Source organism: Schistocerca gregaria, chromosome 3 (genome assembly GCF_023897955.1).
Source record: "Schistocerca gregaria isolate iqSchGreg1 chromosome 3, iqSchGreg1.2, whole genome shotgun sequence".
Taxonomy (NCBI): Eukaryota; Metazoa; Arthropoda; class Insecta; order Orthoptera; family Acrididae; genus Schistocerca; species Schistocerca gregaria.
The window spans coordinates 467,883,056-467,908,184 of NC_064922.1; the positions used below are offsets into that span (position 1 = coordinate 467,883,056).

A 25,129-nucleotide genomic window follows, 5' to 3' on the forward strand; every position below is an offset into this window, starting at 1 on the left:
ACACTGCACACAAACATGTATCATCTAATAGGCCTCGCCAGGTGGCAGTGGGTGCATTATTCTCTCAGAAGTGCAACACCTATCGTTATGTCATGTATTTGTTGCCAGCTTCTGTTTGCATTGTTTTGAAAATAGCACTGTCAATTTTCCCATTTGCTACAATAATCCAGTATTTCAAAGCAATGAAAATTTTATGAATAAATATTACTTGCTTGTAAAAAAAAAAAAAAAAAAAAAAAGGTTATTTGAAAACCAAAAATTTTAGCACTACCCCTATGGCCTGTTTTCTGACCCAGTTATTAGTAAAAAATGAAATAAGACCTGTTATAACAACGACAAAATAAATACTGGTATCAGTTTTAACCATTTCGTTTTTTCCGTTCCTAAAAGCATTAGATTACATGTCTTTTGCTGTTTACGTAATTGGGAAGGAACCGAACCGACAGACATACTGCGCATTGTTATCCTTGTCTAACAAAAATAGATGAAATCACCTGGAAAACTGTACAGTACCCTAATTTACCATCTGCTGTAAGGCCTGTATTTCATGGTGAAGAATTGCAACACCAGTGCCTCCATAGAATTTGACTGTGAGTGAAGATGAATATAGTGTCAAACATGCAGAGAACTGCTAAGGAGATATCCTGTGTGTTGAGGCCTCTGTGAATCAAAGGAGCCACTCTTTTCATCTCGCAGGGATCTTTACAGTTTTGTTCTTGATTTAAATTTGTCGAAAGAATGGACTTCTCAATTAAAGAACGGAATTTTCTTCATAGTGTGAAAGTGAATGTTTATTTTGACTGCCATGCTGTTTTTCATGAATATTTCCTCAAAGAAGGTGACATAATGGTTTATAATGATATCAGGTATATTGTGGAGACTCTTCACCATGATTTTAGTATAAATGAGTGGCATTTGTTCACAGATTCTAGCAAAGTTAATCTAAATATAGTACATCTCCATATTTACCCAGTATGAGAAGTAGAAAGGTCATATATGTGGAGCCCTCAAGGTAGTTCCAGTTCTTCTCAGCATATAACTCAAGTACAAAAAACACTGCTGTTTTCTGTGCAAATGTAACAGCAGACACAAAAAACACCACTATTATGAAAAATGAACTCTTGCTTGGACAGAAGCATGTGGTGAACAATCCTCTTGTTGACAGCAAAAATGTTTTATGTGCCTCTGCTGCGTATGAAATTGACACTTGTCAAAAACTTTATGATACCACCACCTTACAGGTTGTAATATCTCACTTAATTCGAGATTCTTGAACAATAATTAGGACTTTTTGCTAGATAACCTGGGTGCCATTACGAATGAATGCTGAGAAAGGTTCCATGAGGTATTTCTCAAATTGAAAAGTATATCAAGGCAAATGGAGTCCCACGGTGTTGATGGTGCTTACAAAGTAATTTTCCTGAAGCAAAATGTTACAGGGAACCACAAAGGAAGTATGTTTAGTTATGTCTCTCTACTTTTCTTTGGCCTTACTTTTTTCATAACATTACTGTTATCTGAAAGAAGACTACAGTGTTTGCTATCCTGAAGCCTGGTAAGAAGCCTACAGACCCTAGAAACTGATCAATTTCATTACTGTATCACCTGTGTAAAGCTTTTGAATGAATGCTTCTGAAACATATATTACCAGTCATAGAACCTCTCTTAATTGCAGAGTAGGCTGGTTTCAGGTCACACAGACTCTTAAACTGACACAGCACATACAAGATGGGTTTTAACAAGGTGATATTACTGGAGTGGATTATGTTGATCTATCTTCAGCAAATGACACTGTACATTAGCAGATAATTTTAAGGAAGGTCTGCCATCTTGCCAAGGAATTCTAGCTTACACAAATTGCCACCATTCTGATAAAGTGGTGTTTCTTTGTCATATTCCGAGGTCAGGGTAGTAGACGGAGAATACAGAAGATAGGTCTTCCACAAGGCAGTGTTCAACATATATATCAGTGACCAACAGTTGGTCACTGATACATCCACATACTGTATGTGGATCATTTGCTCTGGCATCTCAGAATAAAAACTTCAGTACTGTACAGGAGAACCTCACTGAAGCTTTGAAAAGGCTTTCAGACTGTTGTGATGAAAATCATCTCAGTCCAAATCCAGTGAAAACTGAAGTCTGTGCCTTTAATTTAAAGAACAAATAAATGTCATAGAAGATATGTGTGAAGTGGAAACAAAGTGAGATAGATCACAGCTATCCTCCAGTTTACTTCAACGTTACCTTAGCCTGCTCTCCAACTTTCAAGATAGATTGCCTAAACATAAAGTAAAGCTTCTGGATAGGAGGTCCATCCACAACAGTAAGAACAACTGTCCTAGCACTCTGCTGCTGACCATGCTAGTCATGCATGCTACAAATCTTCTCATCCAAAAAAACCGTCAATATTGCCCTGAATGAGACCTACAGGCCAATCACAGGTTGCCTGAAGCCAATACCTACACAGAAGTTGTATCAATTGCAGGAATAATCCCGCGCGATACCAGAAGTAAATTGGCTGTTAGTATGGAGAGGCAAAAGGTTTTAACATCTCAGCCTGTCTTCTTAATGAACAACAGCCACTGCCACTTTGTTGAAGTTTAGAGTTTCATACGGTCTTCTGCTCCACGTCAATCAAGTCCCAGGAAGCTGGGCTTCAAGTATGGAAACAGAGGAATGCTGACCACCCATAACATATTAGAATTGAAAAATAATTGCCATTTGGTCATTTAGAGGGATGGTCTTTGTGGAAATGACTGAACACAGGCATTGCAAGAAGTGGGTTATCATACAAGATGAAGCTTCACTGTGCAGATGTGGGGAGGAACATACTTCTAGTCCTCTCATTGAGTACCACTTTTATCTCCATTTTTGTACAGCATTATGACTGGCACTGGTTAAAAGCAATGCCATCGATGTAGCCAAATACTGCTCACTACTGGTGTAAGTGTTTTAAATAGTGCAAAAATGTGATAATATGTCCATTTATGTTCTGTGCAGTACGGCATATCCTTCTGTTCTAATTTCTTCGTTTGTAAAAACTATTGTTCGATCAGTTTGTCAATATATATTTCATGTTCTTTATGTAGAATATCTGTTTTGTGCGCATGTGCGTTTGCAAGCTTTAAGTGTGAAAATCTTTTTGCTGTACCTATCTGCGACTCAGAATATTCAGATCATTAATTCCTGAAGAACTTGTGTCTGATAAAGAGCTAGTAAACTGTCTCCTACTACTCTTTAAGTGTATTGACTGACTTCATAGAATCACAGGGGCAAAACCATTCAGCAAACTCAGTTTTGGGGTGGGTGTTACTGGGATAGGACCACCGTTGTTCTGGCTCACTGCACAAATCAGTCAGTCAATCAAGCCACCTCATATGAATGAGACTCGACAGCACAGGCGGAACTGAACTGCAAACCATCAGGGTATCTGAGCATACGTCTCATTGACATTGATGTCTCCACCTTATTTTCTGAAAAATATGACTAGCTTAATGTTTAAGGCGACAACTTGTGAAATGTAGGAAATCATGATCTGAATCTAGGTTCAGTGAAAATTTTCATTAGTCATTACATATTCATTACTCTGTAGTCAATATTTCTGAGTGTTGCTTCACAGACATCATTTCACATTATAGCAACTGTAATGATTCCATCACAAGACCCTCTGATTATTGACATTTCAGTGAAATTAGTTCAGTTGGTGTCAGATAATTTCGAACTGAGAATTCTGCACTGTAAATGGATTATCCGGTGCAGTATTGTACTACAGTGCACAATGTTGCACTGTTTTTTATTGTTAGTAAGAGATGCCCTATTGGAATAGTGCTTGTTGCCCTGTGTTCACTTCAACTGCATCATCACAGTTGTTGGAAAGGATAGCTTTTGTTTACTGTAAGATGTGGTGCCAATATCTTGGTGTTCATCTCGCATTAATATTTATTTTCAAATGGTCATCTTGTTATAAATGTCACTGAGAAAGTGTATTATAACTGTAAAACTAACACACTCCACACTATAGTGAGAGGTTGCTTTCATGAATTGTGCAATTTGCAAATAACTAAACACCTGGGTATATCATCAACACATATCCTCATCGAAATTGTTAAGGCTTTTGTGGCCACTTGTTGACATGTTATCTGTTGGTTTATGCCTCAGGATCTACAGACAACATAGATTTATTCCCCCTCCCCCCATGCATCTTTGAGAACATCAACCTCCATTTCTGATAACAGACTGGAGGTTATATGTACTATGCTAACATCTGTGTGAACATTTCTCTGGTCACTATCACTGTAGCTCCTACGTTGTTACTTACAATGGTCATTAATTGCAACACGGGAATCCAGGATCCATTTATCTTGAGGCTTCCTTCCTTCTTGTTGAAACTGTTGTCATGTTTATGAATTTCAATGTGTTCTGTGAAAAAACGGTTGTGCTAGCTCTTCCACGCACTGAGAACTGCATGTCAGTGAATTATATTACATTATCATCTCAAACAGTGCATGCTCCACCAGGGCAAATTTCTCAACTTGTAATACTGTTTACATTCTATGATCCTGTTACTGATGGGTCATCCAGTCATTCCAACATAGACTTCCCCACTTTTACTCAGTGTGCAGTATACTCCCAATATTGTGAGATCTTTTTGTCCTTTGTCTACCTAAGACACTTTTCAATCTTCTTGGTCAGTCTGTACACAGTCTTTATGCCATGTTTATGCAATACATAGCTGATTCTGTTCATCACCATGGGGGTGTATGGCAGAAAAGCCATATTTGTTCAATGTGTCACTTTGTTGCATGCTAAATTTAGTGACGTTTCTTAATAAATGTAGGAGTTCCTGAAATATAAGCTCCTCTTCACCAGTGCTCAGGCACATTGTATCTGTGACAGGACTGAACAAGCTTTTCTTCATGAGTGAATTCCTGTAGCCTGCAGTGATTTGGCAAGAACTGATGAGCACCTTTTGGACAGTATCTCTGATTGGCAGCATGCCTTGAGATGACCTAGACAAGATCAGCAGCACCACTTACAGGAGCATGCAGAACAAACTGATCACTTCACCAGCTGTTAGAAGGAAAAGTGTGAAAGATGTGGAAAACAGATCAACAATTTGATTCCAACACGTCACACACACAGTTCTCAGAGGAATTGTCTGTCCTTCAAAAAGGAAAGAATTTCGCAATCATCCCCAGATTAGATTACATTAGATTTACTTTCATTCCAATTGATCCGTAGTGAAGAGGTCCTCCAGGATGTAGAACATGTCAGAAAAACAGTAATACATGACAAATATTCACAACTGAAACAAATAAGCTAATGTACCTTCCACAGGTCCAAATGGAATGATCGTCTCTCTCTCTCTCTCTCTCTCTCTCTCTCTCTCTCTCTCTCTCTCTCTCCCTCCCTCTCCCTTTTTTTTTAAAATCAACACTATATGAAAGAATCATTTTACAAACACTAATGCACTGAATTTAATTTGTTTTATTTATAAGGTAATAATCATGTAATAGAACTACTACAATACTTATTTACAAGAAACACATCACTGTACTGAAATGGTGCAGAAGGTAAATTGTGCTTTTACACACACACACACACACACACACACACACACACACACACACTTATTTACAATGAACACGTTATTGCACTGAAATGGTGCAGGAGAGGAGTGACTGGGCCAAATATCTCATGAAATAAGCATCAAATGAAAAAAACTACAAAGGACGAAACTCGCCCAGCTTGAAGGGGGAACCAGATGGCACTGTGGGTGGCCTGCTAGATGGAGCTGCCATAGGCCAAACCGCATTTTTTTAAAAATAGGAACCCCCATTTTTTATTACGTATTCATCTAGAATGTAAAGAAATATGAATGTTTTAGTTGGACCACTTTTTTCACTTTGTGATAGATGGCGCTATAATAGTCACAAACGTATAAGTATGTGGTATCTCGTAACACGCCAGTGTGAGCGGTATTTGCTTCGTGATACATTACCCATGTTAAAATGGACCATTTACCAGTTGCAGAAAAGGTCGATATCAAGTTGAAGTATGGTTATTGTGATCAAAATGCCCAACATGCGTGTGCTATGTATGCTGCTCGGTATCCTGGACGACAACATCCAAGTGTTCAGACCGTTCGCTCGATAGTTACGTTATTTAAGGAAATGGGAAGTGTTCAGCCACATATGAAATGTCAACCACAACCTGCAAACAAATGATGATGCCCAAGTAGGTGTTTTAACTAGTGTCGCTGCTAATCCGCACATCAGTAGCAGACAAGTTACGCGAGAATCAGGAATCTCAAAAACATCGGTGTTGAGGATGCTACATGAGCATCTATTGCACCCGTACCATATTTCTATGCACCAGGCATTGTATGATGACGACTTTGAACATTGTGTACAGTTCTGCCACTGGGGACAAGAGAAATTACGGGATGATGACAGATTTTTTGCATGTGTTCTATTTAGTGATGAAGCATCATTCACCAACAGCGGTAATGTAAACTGGCATAATATGCACTATTGGGCAACAGAAAGTCCATGATGGCTGTGACAAGTGGAACATCAGTGACCTTGGTGGGTTAATGTATGGTGCAGCATTATGGGAGGAAGGAGGCCCCCATTTTATCGATGGCAGTGTAAATGGTGCAATGTATGCTGATTTCCTACGTAATGTTCTACCGATGTTACTACAAGGTGTTTCACTGCATGACAGAATGGCGATGTACTTCCAACATGATCGATGTCTGGCAAATAGCTTGCATGAGGTTTAAGCGGTATTGAATAGCATATTTCATGACAGGTGGATTGATCGTCAAAGCACCATACCATGGGCCGCAAGTTCACAGGACCTGACATCCCCAGACTTCTTCCTGTGGGGAAAGTTGAAGGATATTTGCTATCGTGATCCACCGACAACGCCTGACAACATGCATCAGCGCATTGTCAATGCATGTGCGAACATTACGGAAGGCAAACTACTCACTGTTGAGAGGAATGTGGTTACACGTATTGCCAAATGCATTGAGGTTGACGGACATCATTTTGAGCATGTATTGCATTAATGTGATATTTACGGGTAATAACGCTGTAACAGCATGTGTTCTCAGAAATGATAAGTTCACAAAGGTACATGTATCACATTGGAACAACCAAAATAAAATGTTCAAACATACCTACGTTCTGTATTTTAATGTAAAAAACCTACCTGTTACCAGCTGTTCGTATAAAATTGTGAGCCATATGTTTGGAACTATTGCAGTGCCATCTATCTCAAAGCGAAAATAGTGGTCCAACTAAAACATGTATATTTATTTATGTGCTATACAAATATGTAATAAAAAATGGGGGTTCCTATTTTTTTTAAATGCAGTTGATATCCATTTGACCTATGGCAGGCCAACCATAGCGCCATCTGGTTTCCCCCTTCAAGCTAGACAAGTTTCGCTCTTTGTAGTTTTTTTATTTGATGCTTATTTCATGAGATATGTAGCTCAGTCATGATCAGTGGACCACATATATATAAAATAGAAAGAAACTTCCACATGGGAAAAATATGATTGGGTATGTGCGGATGGATGTGTGTGTGTGTGGGGGGGGGGGGGGGGGGGGGGCGCGAGTGTACACCTGTCCTTTTTTCCCCCCGTAAGGGAAGTCTTTCCGCTCCCGGGATTGGAATGACTCCTTACCCTCTCCCTTAAAACCCACATTCTTTCGTCTTTCCCTCTCCTTCCCTCTTTCTTGAAGAAGCAACCATCGGTTGCGAAAGCTAGTAAGTCTTGGAATCTTTGTTTTTAATATATTTTTCCCATGTGGAAGCTTCTTCCATATATATATATATATATATATATATATATATATATATATAAACTTCCACATGGGAAAAATATATTAAAAACAAAGATTCCAAGACTTCCTATTTTATATATATATATATATATATATATATATATATATATATATATATATATATATATATATATATATAAAACAGAAAGAAACTTCCACATGGGAAAAATATATTAAAAACAAAGATTCCAAGACTTACCAAGCGGGAAAGCGCCGGCAGACAGGCACATGAACAAAACACACACACACACACACACACACACAGAATTACGAGCTTTCGCAACTGGCAGTTGCTTCGTCAGGAAAGAGGGAAGGAGAGGGAAAAATGAAAGGATGTGGGTTTTAAGGGAGAGGGTAAGGAGTCATTCCAATCCCGGGAGCGGAAAGACTTCCCTTAGGGGAAAAAAAGGACAGGTGTACACTCGCACACACACACACACATATCCATCCGCGGATGGATATGTGTGTGTGTGTGTGCGAGTGTACATCTGTCCTTTTTTTCCCCTAAGGGAAGTCTTTCCGCTCCCGGGATTGGAATGACTCCTTACCCTCTCCCTTAAAACCCACATCCTTTCATTTTTCCCTCTCCTTCCTTCCTTCCTTCCTGACGAAGCAACTGCCAGTTGCGAAAGCTCGTAATTCTGTGTGTGTGTTTGTGTGTTTTGTTCATGTGCCTGTCTGCCGGTGCTTTCCCGCTTGGTAAGTCTTGGAATCTATATATATATATATAAACTTCCACATGGGAAAAATATATTAAACACAAAGATTCCAAGACTTACCAAGTGAGAAAGCGCCGGCAGGCAGGCACAATGAACAAAACACACAAACACACAGAATTACTAGCTTTCGCAACCGATGGTTGCTTCTTCAGGAAAGAGGGAAGGAGAGGGAAAGACGAAAGGATGTGGGTTTTAAGGGAGAGGGTAAGAAGTCATTCCAATCCCGGGAGCGGAAAGACTTCCCTTAGGGGGAAAAAAGGACAGGTGTACACTCGCGCGCGCGCGCGCGCGCGCGCCCACACACACACACCCGTCCGCACATACACAGACACAAGCAGACACAAGTTCATATATATATATATATATATATATATCAGTTGGTTCTACTGAGAAATTCATCAGTGGAGTTGGAGGAGTTGGCCACCAATAAATCCTTTAGGCTTCTCTTAAACGGAACTTTTTATGGCTGCTGGCAAGTTATTAAAAATGTGCGTTTTTGAATAATGCATACCTTTTTGTACAAAAGTGACTGACTTTAAATCTTTGTGAAGATTATTCTTATTTCTAGTATTGATTCCATGAATTGAGCTGTATATTTTTAATGACAAATTCCACTAAGGAATAAATATGTTGGGAAGCAGTAGTTAGTATCCCTAGTTCCCTAAACAGGCTTCTGCAGGATGTTCTTGAGTTCACACCACATACAACTCTTACTGCATGTTTTTGTGCCGGGAAAGCTTTACCTTGGCTTGATGTATTGCCCCAAAAAATAATCCCATATGACATTATGGAATGAAAGTAAGCATAGTTTGCCAGCTTTTTTTCTTTTTTTATCCCCTATGTCTGACACAATTCACATTACAAATAGATTCGTTAAGACGTTTCAGCAGAATTTATTATCAAGCTGTAATCCCAAGAATTTAAAACTGCCCACTTCTCCTGTCTGCTTGTCATCGTGGTTTAGGCATATAGCCGTGGGACACCCCTTACAAGTTCTGAACTGCATGTAGTGTGTTATTTCAAAGTGTAGTGACAAAGAATTGTCTAGGAACCAATGATTAATGTCCACAAATATTTTATCAGCCAATCTTTCTAAGACTACACTTGATTTACTATTTATTGCAATGTTTGTATCTTGGGCAAACAAAATGAACTTGGCATCTGGTACTGTTACTGACGGAAGGTCATTGATATACACAAGAAGAAGTAAGGGCCTGGAACCCTCTGGGACCCCACATGTAGTTAGTTTCCAGTTGGATGATGCCTGATAGCTTAATACATGTCTAACCCTTTGTTTCCTGCCAGTGATATAAGCCTTAACCATTTTGCAGCATTTCTTGTTACACCAAAATATTCTAATTTATTTAAAAGGATATTGTGATTTACACAGTCTTTGATAGATCACAAAATATACCAGTTGCTTGCAATTTTTTGTCTAATGAATTAAGCACATTTTCATTCTAAGTGTAGATAGCCTTCTCAATGTCAGAATCCTCTAGAAACCCGAACTGCGACTTTGACAGTATGTTATTTAAGATAAGATGGTTATAAAGCCCATTGTACATTACTTTTTCTAAAATTTTTGAGAATGCTGGCAAAAGTTAAATTGGACGGTAATTTTATGCTATTTCTTTATCTGCCTTCTTAAACAGTGGCTTAACTTCAGCACATTTCAACCTTTCAGGAAATATTCCACTGATAAACAACTGGTTACACAGATAGCTTAACATGTTACTTAACTCAGAATTACATTCTTTAATTAACTTTGTTGATATTTCATCATACTCACTAGATGTTTTTGATTTTAAAGATTTTATTATGTATATTATTTCTGCTGGGGTAGTTAGGGTCAAATTCATATTATGGAAATTATGTGAAATATCTGGTCTGAGGTATTCCATGGTAGCATCTACAGAACCTGACAACTCCATCTTTTCAGTAACAGTTATAAAATGTATGTTAAAAAGTTCTGCAACACTACACACATCTGTCACCAATGTATCATTTACGCCTAATGCTATTCATCCCTCTTCATGTCTGGTTCTACCAGTCTCCTCCTTCACTATATCCCATATTGTCTTTATTTTGTTATCTGACATGACTATCTTTTCCTTGTAATATATTTGCTTTGATGTTCCTATTACAGTCTTCAGTATTTTGCAGTATTTCATGTAATGTGCTATAACATCTACATCAGAACTGTTTTGGATTGATAGATACAGTTTTCTTTTTGTTTTACAAGATACCCCTATCCCTTGGCTTCTTTGTAGACTTTTCTCTAACCTTGCTTAGTTTTGGAGGAAAACATTGTTTAAATAAGGTAAGCACTTTATTATCAAAAGTGTTAAATTTTTCATTCATGCCATGAGCACTGTAAACATCAGTCCAGTGAATGTCTCTGTGTAGTCTCCTAAAATAATAAATTTTTGGCTTATTGATTACCCTCTTGAGCTCAGATTTAACAGATTTTATGTCCTGTTCAGTATTAAGATTTAAGAGAAGGAACTGCTTGTCATGGTCTGAGAGGCAATTGACTGTTGGTTTTGTAATATAATTTTGTTCATTGGACTTTTCTGTAAAGATATTATCAATGGCTGTTTGTGAGCAATTGGCTGCCCTAGTGGGGAACTTTACAGTGGGAATTAAGTGTAATGATAGTGTTACTAACTCAAATACGTTATTATTGGGAGAGTCTTTAAGGAAATCTACATTGAAATAATCAGCAATCACTCTTTCTTTGTTTTTGTTTGTTAAATGGGTCAGTACAGCTTCGGGGTGATTTATGAACAGATTAAAGTTACCTGCAGGTGCTCGATATACACTTAATATTATGAAGGATTTTTTGTGAAATTCTATTTCCGTTGCCCATGCTTCCATATGCTGTTCTAGGCAAAATTTATGAATGTCTAAGTTTGTAAATTTATGACAGTTTCTGATAAATGTTGCAACTCCTCCTTTCTCCATTTCTGCTCTACAAAAGTGAAGTGCTAACCTAAACCCTGTAACACTCAAAAGTTCTATACCATTGGTCACATCATATTCAGAGAGGCAGATTATGTCATCTGGGTTTGAGGACTCTAATTCATCTATGCAGATAATTAATTCATTAATTTTATTTCTCAGTCCTCGAATATTTTGATGCAGTGAAGATAGCTGACATTTCACATTGACTAAGTTAAAATTGGGTAGAGTTGAAATATCTGCTGATCGTTGAAAATTCTTAACCAATAGCTGTTTATGCTAATGTAATAAATTAGAATTATGTTTTTTGGTCTCTTTCTCAAACTGAAGGTTTGCCTCAGTTCTAAACTCTCTTAAAATTTGATTTCTTTCTGTTCTCCCTACCCTAAAAAAGGGTCTTTTCTAAACCCTATAGCCACTGGTATTTTATCATTCATGACACTGCCTCCCCACTTTAACTTTCCTGCTATTTTCCCAGCCAGTTTATCCTCCCCAGTTTACTTTATCTGTGGAGGTTACTGTTAACACTGGAGTGGCCATCCACAGACCCTTGTGAAAAAACTGAGGAAATATGAAGCGAAATCACCAGGATACGGTGTCAGGCAAAACCATGAGCTTGCAACATGAAACGAGAAGAATTACAAGCCGTCAGTAGTCTTAATGCTGACAAGAGCACATTGCTTCTGCTTGTGATAAGAGAAATGCAGCTGTTGTAGTCAAGATATGTGACCTACTAAATCCAGTGACATTTTGAAAGCTAAGCAAGGTTCTGATGCAACGGACCACGTAGAATACAGACAGGTTAACCAAGTCATCTTCTTTCTCGGTGAATGTATAAAGGGATCTGTGCAGAACACAATCCCTTCCACCTGAGCTGTATGTGTTCCAAGAGACCACAAAGGCGGTGTACCATTAAGACTGATCATAAGCGCCCTGGCTCACTGATGGATAAACCGGCCTCTCTGATTTAGCTCCTTTGCAAAAGACCGACACTATGAAAAATTCAAAACATATCATCAATAAGTTGAATCAACCAAAATTTGGACCAGATTGCATCCTGATCTGCTTTGATGTTGGTTCCAAGTTTACCAAAGTGCCACTCAGCGAGTCTCTGGATCATATCAGTTCCATTTTCCAACAGCACATTACCATGCTTTTTCTTGTATTTCTTACTACAAGCTACTTTACGTGGAATGCTGATTTCTATGAACAGCTGGCAGGAATTGTCACATGGGTTATCCTGTTTGTCCTATGATTGCCAATTTCTTCATGCAGCATTTTCAAAGAAACACGCAGGACCTTGCACCTTGTAAACCTAAGGTGTGTATGACAGGTACGTCAGTACACACTTGTAATGCACAGCAGTGCTGAGGGACAGCTCAGTGGCTCCCTAACATAACTGAACAGCCTGAATGCTAACATTATATATACTGTGGAAGTAGGAAAGGATCAAGAGCTACCATTTATCAATGTGCTGGTTATGAGGAATGGTGAGAACCTGGACCTCGACATGTGCTAAAAACCAACCCACACAGACCAATATCAGCATAAACTTTCAAATCATCAATTGAGCCAGAAAATAAGTGTGGCTGATACACTCATAACGTGTGAAAAAGTAGTTTGTGAGTTGTAGAACCTCAGACACGAGATGAAAATGTGGAGTGTTTTGTGAGGAACAATCGATACCAGTGTCACAAAAACTAACATTAGAAGAAGAAATCAGGCATAGACTTGTTGCCAAATGTCTACAGGTTTACTGATAGAATTAATTGTATATTGCATGAATATGGTGTAAAAACTATATTCAAACTTACCAAGATCAGAGTGTGTCTCAGATCAGCAGAGGACAAAAAGCATCCACCTGAAATGTCAAGAGTGTACCGTATACCATATGCAGAAAAGTCTATGTTGGAATTACCAAATGATCCAGCAATACTAGGATCATTGAACATAAACAGTATTGCAGGTTGTGACACTTGAATAAATCAGCTTTGGTAAAGCGTGCATGCAATACCAACCACGCAATAAAATTCAGTGATATGAAGATTCTTGGATTGGAGAAGATTTACATCCCCCTCCTTTTTTTGGGAGGGGGGCGGGGAGAGCCATTAAAATTCATAAACATGACAATAGTTTTAACAGAAAAGAAGAAAGCCGCAAGATAAACTGACTGTGAAATTCTGAGCTGCAGTGAAGAACACCTGTTGCGACTAACAAATTGGGAGGTATAATGATAATGACCATGGAAATGCCCCCCCCCCCCCCCCCACATCCTACACACCCTCTCACTCTGCCTCCTGCGAAGTTTTGGATGGAGGGTACATATAACCTCTGCCCATCGGCTTGTCTCTGGACAGCAACCAACAACAGGAGGTAAATTTTTGAGAATGCCGGCAATATGTGTTGCTGAAACATCTGAAAAATTGTTTAACAAATGCCTGCCGAGTATACCGAGATGAAATTTAACAGGCAATATGTTGATATCCTCCATTGGGAAGTTGTTAGCATCCTAGCAGCTCTTGTTTAACAACCAACGACAGAAACATGTGACATTGCTGAAAAATGCCATGTGTGCACTGAGATTTGTGATAATCATTGAGAACTGGTACTATAATGTTAATAAGTTTTTAATACAAAATGGATGTTATCATGTCAGTTAAAACAAGAAATTTTCATTTCCGATCTTTAATTTAGAAATACTCAGTCTAGGATTCTGTACCATCTGTGTAATGGTGTCCTCATGGGTTTGGGACATCTGGCCTTTACATTAAAGTTCGTTTTACTCTTCATGTCAATAACGAGGACTATGTCGCAGTGATAAAGCAGTGAACTTTGATTTGTGAGAATCTGGATTGAGTTCCCCTTCCAGTAGTTGTTTCCCTACATTGCTTAAAGTGAATGAATTATCTATTCACTTTCTTCCATATTACTTATAAGGATGTATTGTCTATCTCTCTGATGTACTGTGCAAGTTAATATTTTTAGTCAGTGATTATCTCCAGACTCTTATTTCCTGCTTTAATTTCTCATCTCCTCCCCCCACCTTTTTTTTTTTTTTACTGTTTCTTCATCTTTTTTTTTTTTTTTTTTTTTTTTTTTGTAAATCTTTAAGTATTGTCCCATTTTTTTAGCTTCCAAGGCTGTCTTCATTAAGTGAATATACTTTGTGTACCTCTTCTTGCAATCCCTCTCCCTGCAATTGTATGAGTATGTCCCTCTGTTTTTCTTTACTATACACATCTTAATCCTATATTAACTATTAATAATCTAATGCTACGCCGTATCTTCTAAATACTTTCATATTATATATATTTTGATCTGTAGTACTGGTGATAGTAACATAACCTATGAGGAATATGTAATCGGTGAGAGCCTCTGTACATCGATGGTATCTTTTTCTGAAAAAAAAAAGTATCACTTCATTTCATTCTGTTCAAAGTTACAAAATCTCAGTTTCTGTTCTCATTGTTAGTATATGCTCATATTGTTCTGCTAACCCTTGCGTTGAAGCTCCAAATAAAATTGGTTGATGACCATTATGTTCACTTAGTATTCTTATCTTTTTATTCATAACTGTTATTTTCACAGCAACTGTGGTATATATTTCAGAATAGAATTCCATTGTCAGTTGCACAATTAGGAAATTTATTTGTATAATAAATGTAATTTTCCTAATTGTGCTACTGACAACTGAATTTTATATGAAGAACTTAGTATTCTACATCTCCATCTGCATACATACTCCATAAACCACCATACGATGCATGGCAGAGGGTATCTCATACCACTACTGGTAATTCTGTTTCCTGTTCCATTCACAAATTGAACAAGAGAAAAATGAGTGTCTGTACACCTCAGTATGAGCCATGATTTTTTTGTCTTCTCTTTGTGGGCCTTAATCCAAGACCTGTGTTGGCGGCTAGAGAATCATTCATATGCCAGTTCTCTAAACTTTCTCAGTAGTGTTTCACTTAAAGAACATCATCTTCCTTCTAGGGATTCCCAATGGAGTTTAAGGAGTGTTTTCATAATACTCACGTAGTGATCAAACATACTGGTAACAAATCTAGAAGTACTCATCTGAAATGTTTTGATGTTCCCCATATGCGACAAGAACTGTAGAAACCCTAACTGTGCTAAGTACCCTCTACCATGCATTCACAGTGATTTGCAGAGTATGTATGTACATGCAGATTTTTAAGATAACTCATAACACAGTGTTGTCTTGCATGTTTTTATATTTCACTGGAACTCAAACTGATCTTCCAGATGTCATTTTCTACCAGTCTTTTCATACTTCTGTAAATAACACATGATACTATTTTGGAGTCATGACTTACTAATCTGCTAGTTTGATAATATTCATACTTGTCCACATCTCTTCTGTTTGGTATTAGATCTGTTACGTTTTTGTTGGAGCCTGATGGTATTTTACCTGTGTGATTTTATCTTGCATGCCTGATGGAGTAGTTGTCAGAGTTGATTGTTCCAGAGATCCTAATAATTCTAAGGGAATTCCATACATTCATAAGTGACTAGTTTTGACAAAGACCATTCAGTACTCCTGCCATTTTCTCTTGCAGTGTTATATCTTCCACGTAATCTTCCTCTACTTCCTCTTCCCTTTCCATATTATTATCTTGAAGCTCTTTTCTTGTATATAACACCTCTGTATATTCTTCTACATTTTAGCCTTCCTGTCTTTGATTAGTACTGTCGTGTCATGCGAGCTCTTGATATGCATACAGCTGTTTCTCTTTTCTTCAAAGGTTCCTTTAACTTTTCTGTAGTCGGCATCTATCTTTCCCAAAGTCATGCATGCTTTTACAGCTTGGCAGTTCTCCTCCAGCCACTCCTGCTTTTTAGTTTTGCACTTTTGTCAGTCTCATTTCTTAGACATCGGTCTTGTCTTTTGTCTTCTTCGTTTACTGCATCTTTATACTTTCTCCTCTCGTCAGTAAAATTCAATATCTTATATAGTATCCAAGGATTTCTTTTGCACCTTGTCTTTTTGCCTTGGTAGAGATGTTAGCTGAAATCAGGTATGGTGAAAGTCTTAACCTTCAGGTAGAATTTATCACCCCTACGCCAGCACTGACTGCTGCGAAGCTATCTGCTTTGGTCCATAGAGTTAGACAGCACGTCACACACATACGTGCTCTGCCCCCACAACCACATGGTGCACAGCATGTCTTCATCCACAAGGCATGGGCAGATGGCGAGTACATTATGCTCTGGGACGACAAGGCGTACACAGCATTACAGCCTGCGGAACTGGTAGTCACCGTCACCACAGCGGGTCGAGGGGGTTCCACAGCTACAAGGCAAGGGGATACTGACCACAACTATTGCTCTCGTTGCCTTTGTTCTTCATTATTTCACCTTGCAAAGCATCCATTGCTCTTCCATTGTATTTGTTTCCTCTACTTCGATCAATAGTTGTATAATGCTCCCTTTAAACTTTTGTCGTGGCACCTGTTTCTTTCAACTTGTCCATGCCCCATCTCCTTAATTTTGTATCTCATTGTGGTTTCTTCAATTTTAGTTTGCAGTTAATAAACAGAGCATCTGATCTGCAGTTCTCATATCCCCCTGGAAACATTTCACAGTTGAAAATCTGGTTTGAAAGTCTCTGTCTTCCTATTATACATATAAACAGTCTTAAATGTTCCATTGTCTCCCGGTCTCTTCTACATATACAGGCTTCATTAATGATTCTCAAACCAAGTATTAACAGTGATTAATCTGTGCTCCAGGTAAAATTCTGCTTTCAGCCCCCCCTCCAGTTCCAAGTTCTCCAACTATTTTTCCTTCTCTTCCTTTTCCTGCTGTCGAATGCCATTCCCACAACACAGTTAAGTTTTTGTTTCTCTTAATGTAGTGAATAATTTGTTTTATCTTACCACACATTCTTATAGTTTCTTCCCCATATAGTGAGGTATTGGACATACAATCGCACCAAAAAGTATTGGCACAGTTACATTTTAGTTGTTTTAGGTTAAACAAAACGTATATTTCAGAAAAGAACCCAGACACGTGCCACCTTACATTACATAGGTTACAAGTATGTTCAAATCACCTGTCCGTAAAGTAAAATACAGTGTTTTGAAAATAAACATCGCTCTTCTGCATCCAAAAAATTATTGGCACACACGTATGAATCGGACAGTGAGTTCATTTTCGTCATTGATGTTCACCTTCTAATAGCTAGTGTGCACCCCTTCAGCATTTATAACAGCATGTAAATGCCTATGAATGCTTTGTATTAAATTCTGGGTGATATTTTTCGACCATTCCTCCATGAGCAGTTTCCCCAAGTCGCTTTTATCGGATGGATGCCATAGACTGACTTGTGTGTCAAGATGAGCCCACAGGTTCTCAGTAGGGTTCAAACAAGGGCTCTGAGGTGGGGTTAGAACCCTTCTGGGGACATTGTACAGTAGCCACTCCTGGGTTTTCAAGGTGGTATGTTTTGGGTCGTTGTCTTGCTGGAAATGAAACACCCCAGTAAAGCCCAATGTCTGTGCACTAGCGTGTCAATTACCTTGCAACACGTCAACGTATTTCAGATGATCCATTGTACCATGGATTACAGCTTGATCTCCAACGCCGGACACCACCATACAACCCCAGATCATGATACTGCCCCCATCATGTTTGACTGGGATGCATGTGTTTGATGTCGAAGTGCGTATTTGGCTTGCCCCAAACTTTCTTTCTCGCATCAAATCCGAACACACTGAACTTCAATTCTTCGCTAAATATCACAGTGTTCCAAAACTCCATCAGCTTGCTGATGTAGTCCTTGGCAAACTACAGGCATTTCTGCCAGTTAATTTCCGATATGTATGGCTTTTTCAAGGGGGGAACGTCCATGCATGTCAGCCTCATTCAACACATTTCGTATAGTTTGAACACTAACCATCTTGTCGGACATTGTCTGAACAACCTCAGCAATAGTTTCTGCACTTGTAGCAGGTTTCTTCCGAGCAAGTGTGATGATACGGCGCCGCTCTTGGGTTGTAAGCACTTTTGGACATCCAGGACGACACTTACTCACTGTTGTTCCAGTCTCTTTATATTTATGAATGATGGCTCGTACCATGGCGTAGCTAACAGACATCTCTGCTGCGATTTGTCAATAGCTTCTCCCTTGTGAATGGAGCAATACCACTTTCTCCTTCTTCAGGGCCATGCTGACCACTATCGCGCAATACAGCAACATACTAGTGACAGGGCCGTCAACAACATGCATTGTTTATTGCATCAGCAGATGGCGTTCCGGTACCTGAAAACCCATCAATATACCGAGAAGCCACACTCTGTGCCAATACTTTTTGTGTGTAGGGGAGATACATGTTTGCCCTTAACACTGCATTTCTTTGTTAATGGTAGGCACTGTGGACAGAATTGTAATGCCTGGTATGTGAGGTAGCACGTACATGTGCTGTGTACCAGAAGGTGTGGCGTTTGTAACCAGCAATGATACATACGCACATGTGCCAATACTGTTTGGTGCGATTGTGTATACAGAACTATTAGACATGTATACTGCTATTACTGTCGTGAGTCTTATCTTTGTGTCTATCTTGGCTATGATGGTGCATTCACTATCCAGTTCACAGCAGTTCACCTGCAGTCCTATATTTTCTTATTCACATATTGTATATAAAATTAAAAAGTTCTTGAGAATTCCACATTTATACAACTCGGACCTACCTTGTGAGAAGTGAAAGAAACCACACCCAGAATGAGCCTATGACTATCTATCAACTGTTCATTAATAAATTTATTGTGGAGGTGTTGCATGGAGCTATTGCTAAGATCTTGAAATGAATGTATAGAAAATTAAGTAGAATACTTCTCTAATGTTGGGAAGGTAAATTATTTTATCGCATTCCATTCTTAAAGCTTTCAGTGTCACATTCATAATGAGAATAGAGATGTCACAGCTGATTGAAGTTTCAATATAGATGGGATATGGAGAAATGAATAATTCCTGAAAGCTCAAGTTTTAATAATGAAATGACCGATATTGTGCATCCAAATAATGCTTGCCTTAAATACAAGGCTACTATAAATGATTCATTCATTTTCAAAGTCCTTTATTTTCTGAAGTATTAACTATACAAATATAATTGATACATGAACAGAACTGTAAATTCGCCAAATTTTCATTGTGCCCATCAGCTTCCATTATGAGCGCAGTGAATCGACAAAATAGTGACAGAGCAAGAAAAGAGTTTTTCTGTGTTGGAATATGCAAGACGTTTATCTGTTACAACAGTGCAGCATGTATTCCGAAGGAATTATGGGAAGGAACCATCATATAAATAGAGCATTGTGCGCTGATATTGATGATTTAGGGTCACTGGTTGCCTCTGTAAACAGAAAACGACTGAGTATGCCAGAGGTAGCTGTGGTGAGGGTGAGGGTGAGGTTGATACAGCTTTTATCCCTTGACCCTCCCAGGTTGCCGGACCTAATGCCTTGTCACTTTTCCCTTTGGAGGTACGTTAAAGACTGTGTTTACTACCCTCACTGCCAAGAACAGCGAAACAGCTGAGAGAAAGCATCACTGCTGCTGTGTTGACCATTCACAGGATGTTCTATGTAAATTATGAGACAAATTTGACTATCACTTGGCTGTGTGTCGTGTGACTAGAGGGGCACTCTTAGTACATTTGTAGATTGCAAAATGCAAACTTTATGGATTTACAGTCCTTTGCATTCAACATTCATATTTCTACTTGTAGTACTTTGAAAAATATAGAGCTTTGAAAGCGAATGAATCATTTGTAGTAGCACATAATTTGATGGAAATTTTCATAGTGCTCTGTTGATGACATTCTCCATACAGTTGATGCTTACCGAAACTTTGTTAATTATGTTAGTTGCACTCATTAAATCAGAAGTTAAGTGTGCGTAGATCATGCATAGAATACTCTGGTATACTGGATCACATTTAAAATGACAATCAATTAAATTTTGTGGTATAGAAAAATGAATTCTTGTAGATTGAAACAGCATTTCTGAATTTGTGAGAAAAGTTTTGTACCTTACCAAAAATTTTAATAATGTATGAACTTCAAATAAGTAAAATCACAGCCAGAACTGTAAATGGAAGTATTGGGTGGTTCATTGTGAGTTAATGTCTGCCGACTTACACGTAGGTGCACGAACGCCAGACAGCGAGGATGAGGACACGTTCGGAATGGTTCCTGTCTCCATCTGGGGGCCGGCTGGTGCAATGCTCGCTGGACAGCAGTGACATTGGTACCACACATTTCGTCTTACGTGGCTCCAATAATCGCTCTCCTTCAGGTAGTAGAGGTATACAAGTAGTTACTAACAATCAACTTTGTAGATATATACTGAAATGAATTGTGAAAGCCCTTTCCTACTCTGAAAATTTGAACTTCTACAGCACTTAGATTCCTTGGTTCATAACATTACTGACTAAATTATCAAACAGTGGAAAGTTCAGGATGGTCTGATGACAATATTATGGAAAGGATAGATGACTACTCACCATATAGAGATGATGTTGATTCCAGATAGTCACAGTGAAAGGACTGGTGCTGTTTCTTGCTTCTACCATCAGGCATAGTTGCAGTCCATTTTCCAGCCCCTGTGGCCAGTGACAGTGGCCACGTGTGAGAGTTGTTCTTGTGTGAATATGTATCTGTTTTCTGCTTCAGAAGGAGGCCTTTTGGCTGAAAGCTTACTTGTTTAACAGTCATTTTGTTGACCTACAGCAATTTCAATCCTCTTTGAATAATTTTGATCAAGTTGTGCTTCCACAGCTGCCACTTTGTCACTCGAGGATATGACAGTATGAATTTACTGGGAACATTTTGGTGTGATCTCTGGTCACATCAGAAGGCTCTTGGAACATTGCTAGTGTAACGTGCACATTTTAGACAAATGCATGGTGTCTCTTCTCTCGGACATGGCCAAAAGAACAGACACCACGTAGAATCTGCAGCTGTGATACATATTATGTAAATTGAAGATGGAGAGGAGGAGAAAGACAAAGAAAGGGAAGAAACTATTGATGTCAGCTGCATCAGTGGTAATGGGTGAAAAAGTATGCTGGATCAGGATTCAGGCTCGGGATCTCCTGCTTACTAGACGGTTTTGTTAATCACTGATCAACTATGTCATCCAGACTGTGTTTATCACAACAGTGCAGACTTTATCGGCACGCCACCTGACTGATGCTCTTTCCCACCCAGCGCCACTTATCCGCATTTCCCGTCGTGTCCTCCATGCCTGCTACATTGAGATTCCCACAGAAGATTGAACATAGTTGTGCACCCACACTGAAGGTGCCAGATTCACTGCCTATTGAGATGAATACGTGCACCAGTAGGAAAATCATTGCTGACTGCTTAACACATGCTACAACACACATGCCACAAATGTAATTAGTATAATGATGCTACTACCTGTTATTTCATGTGATTCACATCCATTTGCTTCTGTACATCTCTCCTTATGATTTCCAATCTTAATAAATACTGGTTAGTGAGAACATTACAACAGCCCTTGACTGTGGCCATGAAGCTGTATGTGTCATGTGAAGCACATGTACATCACAGCACACTGTTCATCACACATTCAGTTGGACCAAATGTAATACACTATTTTATATGTGTGCACCCCCCCCCCCCCCCCCTTTTTTGATCCATCAGTCAGTTGCAATAATGGTGGCTAAAGAAACATCACAGTTGAATCACGAAATAATATAATTATTTTATGAGTGAAAACACACACAACACTGTTGTAATAAAACAGCCAATGTAGCAGCTGAAAACAAGTACGTAAAATAAAATAATATATACTGCAGAATATTACACCAGTTCCACGGGTGTTTTCATTCATAATTTATAAAATATTCTACCAAGAACCCACAGGACAGTCAATCAGCTGGTTGTATCGGAAAAATTCCTGGTCTAGGTCCTGTGCTGTGGAAAATAATTCAACAACAGAGACAAAAAATGCTTATAATAGGAGATACACTAGAAGCTATGGAATATATAATTGTATATAGGCCATGCATGGACTTATATTGCTTTCTGCCCCTGTTCATATAGCCAATACATGTAGAATTGACAGAATGTCAAAGATGTTTTGTGTGTCAAATATTTATCAACACACTATGAGGCTGCATTCACACTGCACACTGGGACAGGCCAGGATGGGATGTACTGGACTGGCCCACTCGAGCCAGCGTAAATTGTCATCCAGGGTGTTCATACTGCATGGCAAGGGAAATCCACTTTAATTTTCACAGTGTAAAACCTCTTGGCAGTAAATAATATGTTACGTCATTTTATGAAATTATTTTTGCGTAATAGCTTTAGTTTCCTTCTGACAAAAGAAAACAGTTACTTTTCATTTCATGGTCCCCCCCTGTAACATTCCTCAGTTGATTATGAAGAAAGTATACAGTTAAGAAACCTCGAATATATATGTACATATTTCATAAAAAGCAGCGTTATACTCTGTCACACAAATAGTAAAATGTACTTCCGTATTTAGAACTATAAGAGAAGAGTAAACTAAGATGAAACAGTGCTGCAGATGGAATAAAATAAAAGTTCGCATTATTCCACTTAGGTGCTTTCTAGTTGTAGATCTAAAATGGCAATGACAAAAAATAGAATTACATTTATAATTTTATCAACATCCAAGTTGACTTACACGAAATATGTTTCTTTTTGAACGTTTCACTTTCATATTTTTGTGTGAGTGTAGTACCACAATTTGTAAATAATTATGTGCCTTAGCTCAACCTATGTCTGTTTTCAAAGAACTTCAGATAGCTCTTAGGAATAATATTTATTTTAGGAAATTTATATACTGAAACCAAGGACGAGAGGAACAGCATTTTCGTGGATTTTCCTCTGAATTGCTTGATCTCACCATGTCAAATTTTTAAATTTTCGTCTTTGTCTCTAAGAGTTTTCTATCTCAATTTTCTGTTGTAATACAAATAAGGGAAGCAGAAAGTTTTAGCGTTTAACATGGAGGTCACTAAAGATGGCTAACAGAAAGAATATGGACAAGTTCAGTCTACCCTCAGACACTGCAGGATTAGTCTGTGTTATTGTGTAGAACATTGATGTATTTTATTGGTACTATTTTGATAGTGCGATAACTTGCCAAGTTTTGAAGCACAGAAGAAATAGAAGACTATAGACTCGTTTCATAAATAGTGAAGGAGATTTATGAGAGTTTCCCCCCCCCCCTCTCTCTCTCTCTCTCTCTCTCTCTCTCTCTCTCTCTCTCTCTCTCTCTCTCTCTCTTTCTCTCTACTTGGAGAACTAAAAATCTTCCGTACAAATTTTGATTAGCATTAGAGAATGAATTATAATACATTTCAGTATGTGCTGCAGGATACAAATTTTCAAATAATATAACAGCAAAAAAGAAAAAGTATAATGATAAGGTGCAATAATGTAGTGCACCATATTTGCTTTGTAGTAGAACTTTCTACAAGATTCACTGCAGTTTCTCAGATGTTTGCTACTGCAGAGGGAGTGAGTTTGGAGTTTATTGAGCTCTAGAGACTCATCAAGAAGTAATTAGTGTTGCCATCATCTTCAGTAATGTCTTTTTGTGCCTTCATCATAGGTATTTTGTCATTTTTGAGTTGTAAAAAATCTTCAATATTTTTCCCATTAGGTTTCCCCTCCCCCCTCCCTGCTCCAACCATCCTATGAAATATCCTTGTCCATTCTTAGGGTACTCCTACCACCAACCTGTTGCATCATAGGTCCATCCTTGTGACAATGCTGTATTCAAGACTTGTTCCATCACTTATATCACTGGTACATGCTACAGCATATCACCCATTGCAAAGCTCTCCACTCAATGCATTGCTATCAACAAATGTACTTCCACACATATGCTACAAAGACTGCCCCCTTTGTCACACACTATCTTTTTGGAACAGTATAGGAGCAAACTATCCCTCAAATGTATCTTCCAGTCCTAAAATCTCCTTTGTGTCAATCTACACTAATCATTGCCATCGGCTTATAATATACCTACAATTACTTATTTCTACTACTCTCTCTCTCTCTCTCTCTCTCTCTCTCTCTCTCTCTCTCTCTCTCTCTGTACCTCCTTCCTTCCTTCCTTCCTTCCTTCCTTCCTTCCCTCCCTCCCTCACTTGCCTCTTTGCCTCTGGACAAGGAATTATTTGCACTTTATTAGCTCAGTATTAGACTGTGTATAATTGCTTGTCCGGTTGTTCCATTTACATTGAGGCATTTGTTTTGTGCTTTTTGTCTCATAATTCTACACAGAAGGCTTTAAATAACTGCCATTTCCTCTTAAAGACACTACTATCTTTGCATCAAAATACTTCTGAGTACATGTTTTGTACCCACTTGTTAGAATCCAGTGTTTGTTCAGGTGCCACTTTTTATTAATAATAAGTTATTAATATTATGAAAAGTTGCTACTCATCATATAGAGAACATGCTGAGTCATAGATAGGCAAAACAAGAAGACTGTCACAACATAAGCTTTCAGCCAACTAGGCCTTTGCCAAAAATAGACAACATGAACACA

At 38.4% G+C, this 25,129-nt stretch overlaps 1 protein-coding gene across 9 annotated transcripts in view; it reads left to right on the forward strand.

The window, feature by feature from the left end:
- Positions 1-25,129, forward strand: part of LOC126353893 (rho GTPase-activating protein 20-like) — a 171,875-nt gene that overhangs the window by 116,468 nt on the left and 30,278 nt on the right. For 4 of the 9 annotated variants that reach the window (XR_007565229.1, XM_050003114.1, XM_050003110.1 and 1 more), the window contains one exon: positions 20,716-20,866. The exons of 1 other annotated variant lie outside the window; for it this stretch is intronic. Coding sequence is in view for 6 of the 8 variants with exons in the window: in XM_050003114.1 (XP_049859071.1) it covers positions 20,716-20,866 (151 nt within the window). In the remaining 2 variants the exon portion in view is untranslated. Of the gene's footprint in view, positions 1-20,715; positions 20,876-25,129 lie in introns of all 9 variants that reach the window. 4 more of the 9 variants (XR_007565230.1, XM_050003111.1, XM_050003108.1 and 1 more) reach the window with 1 other exon arrangement.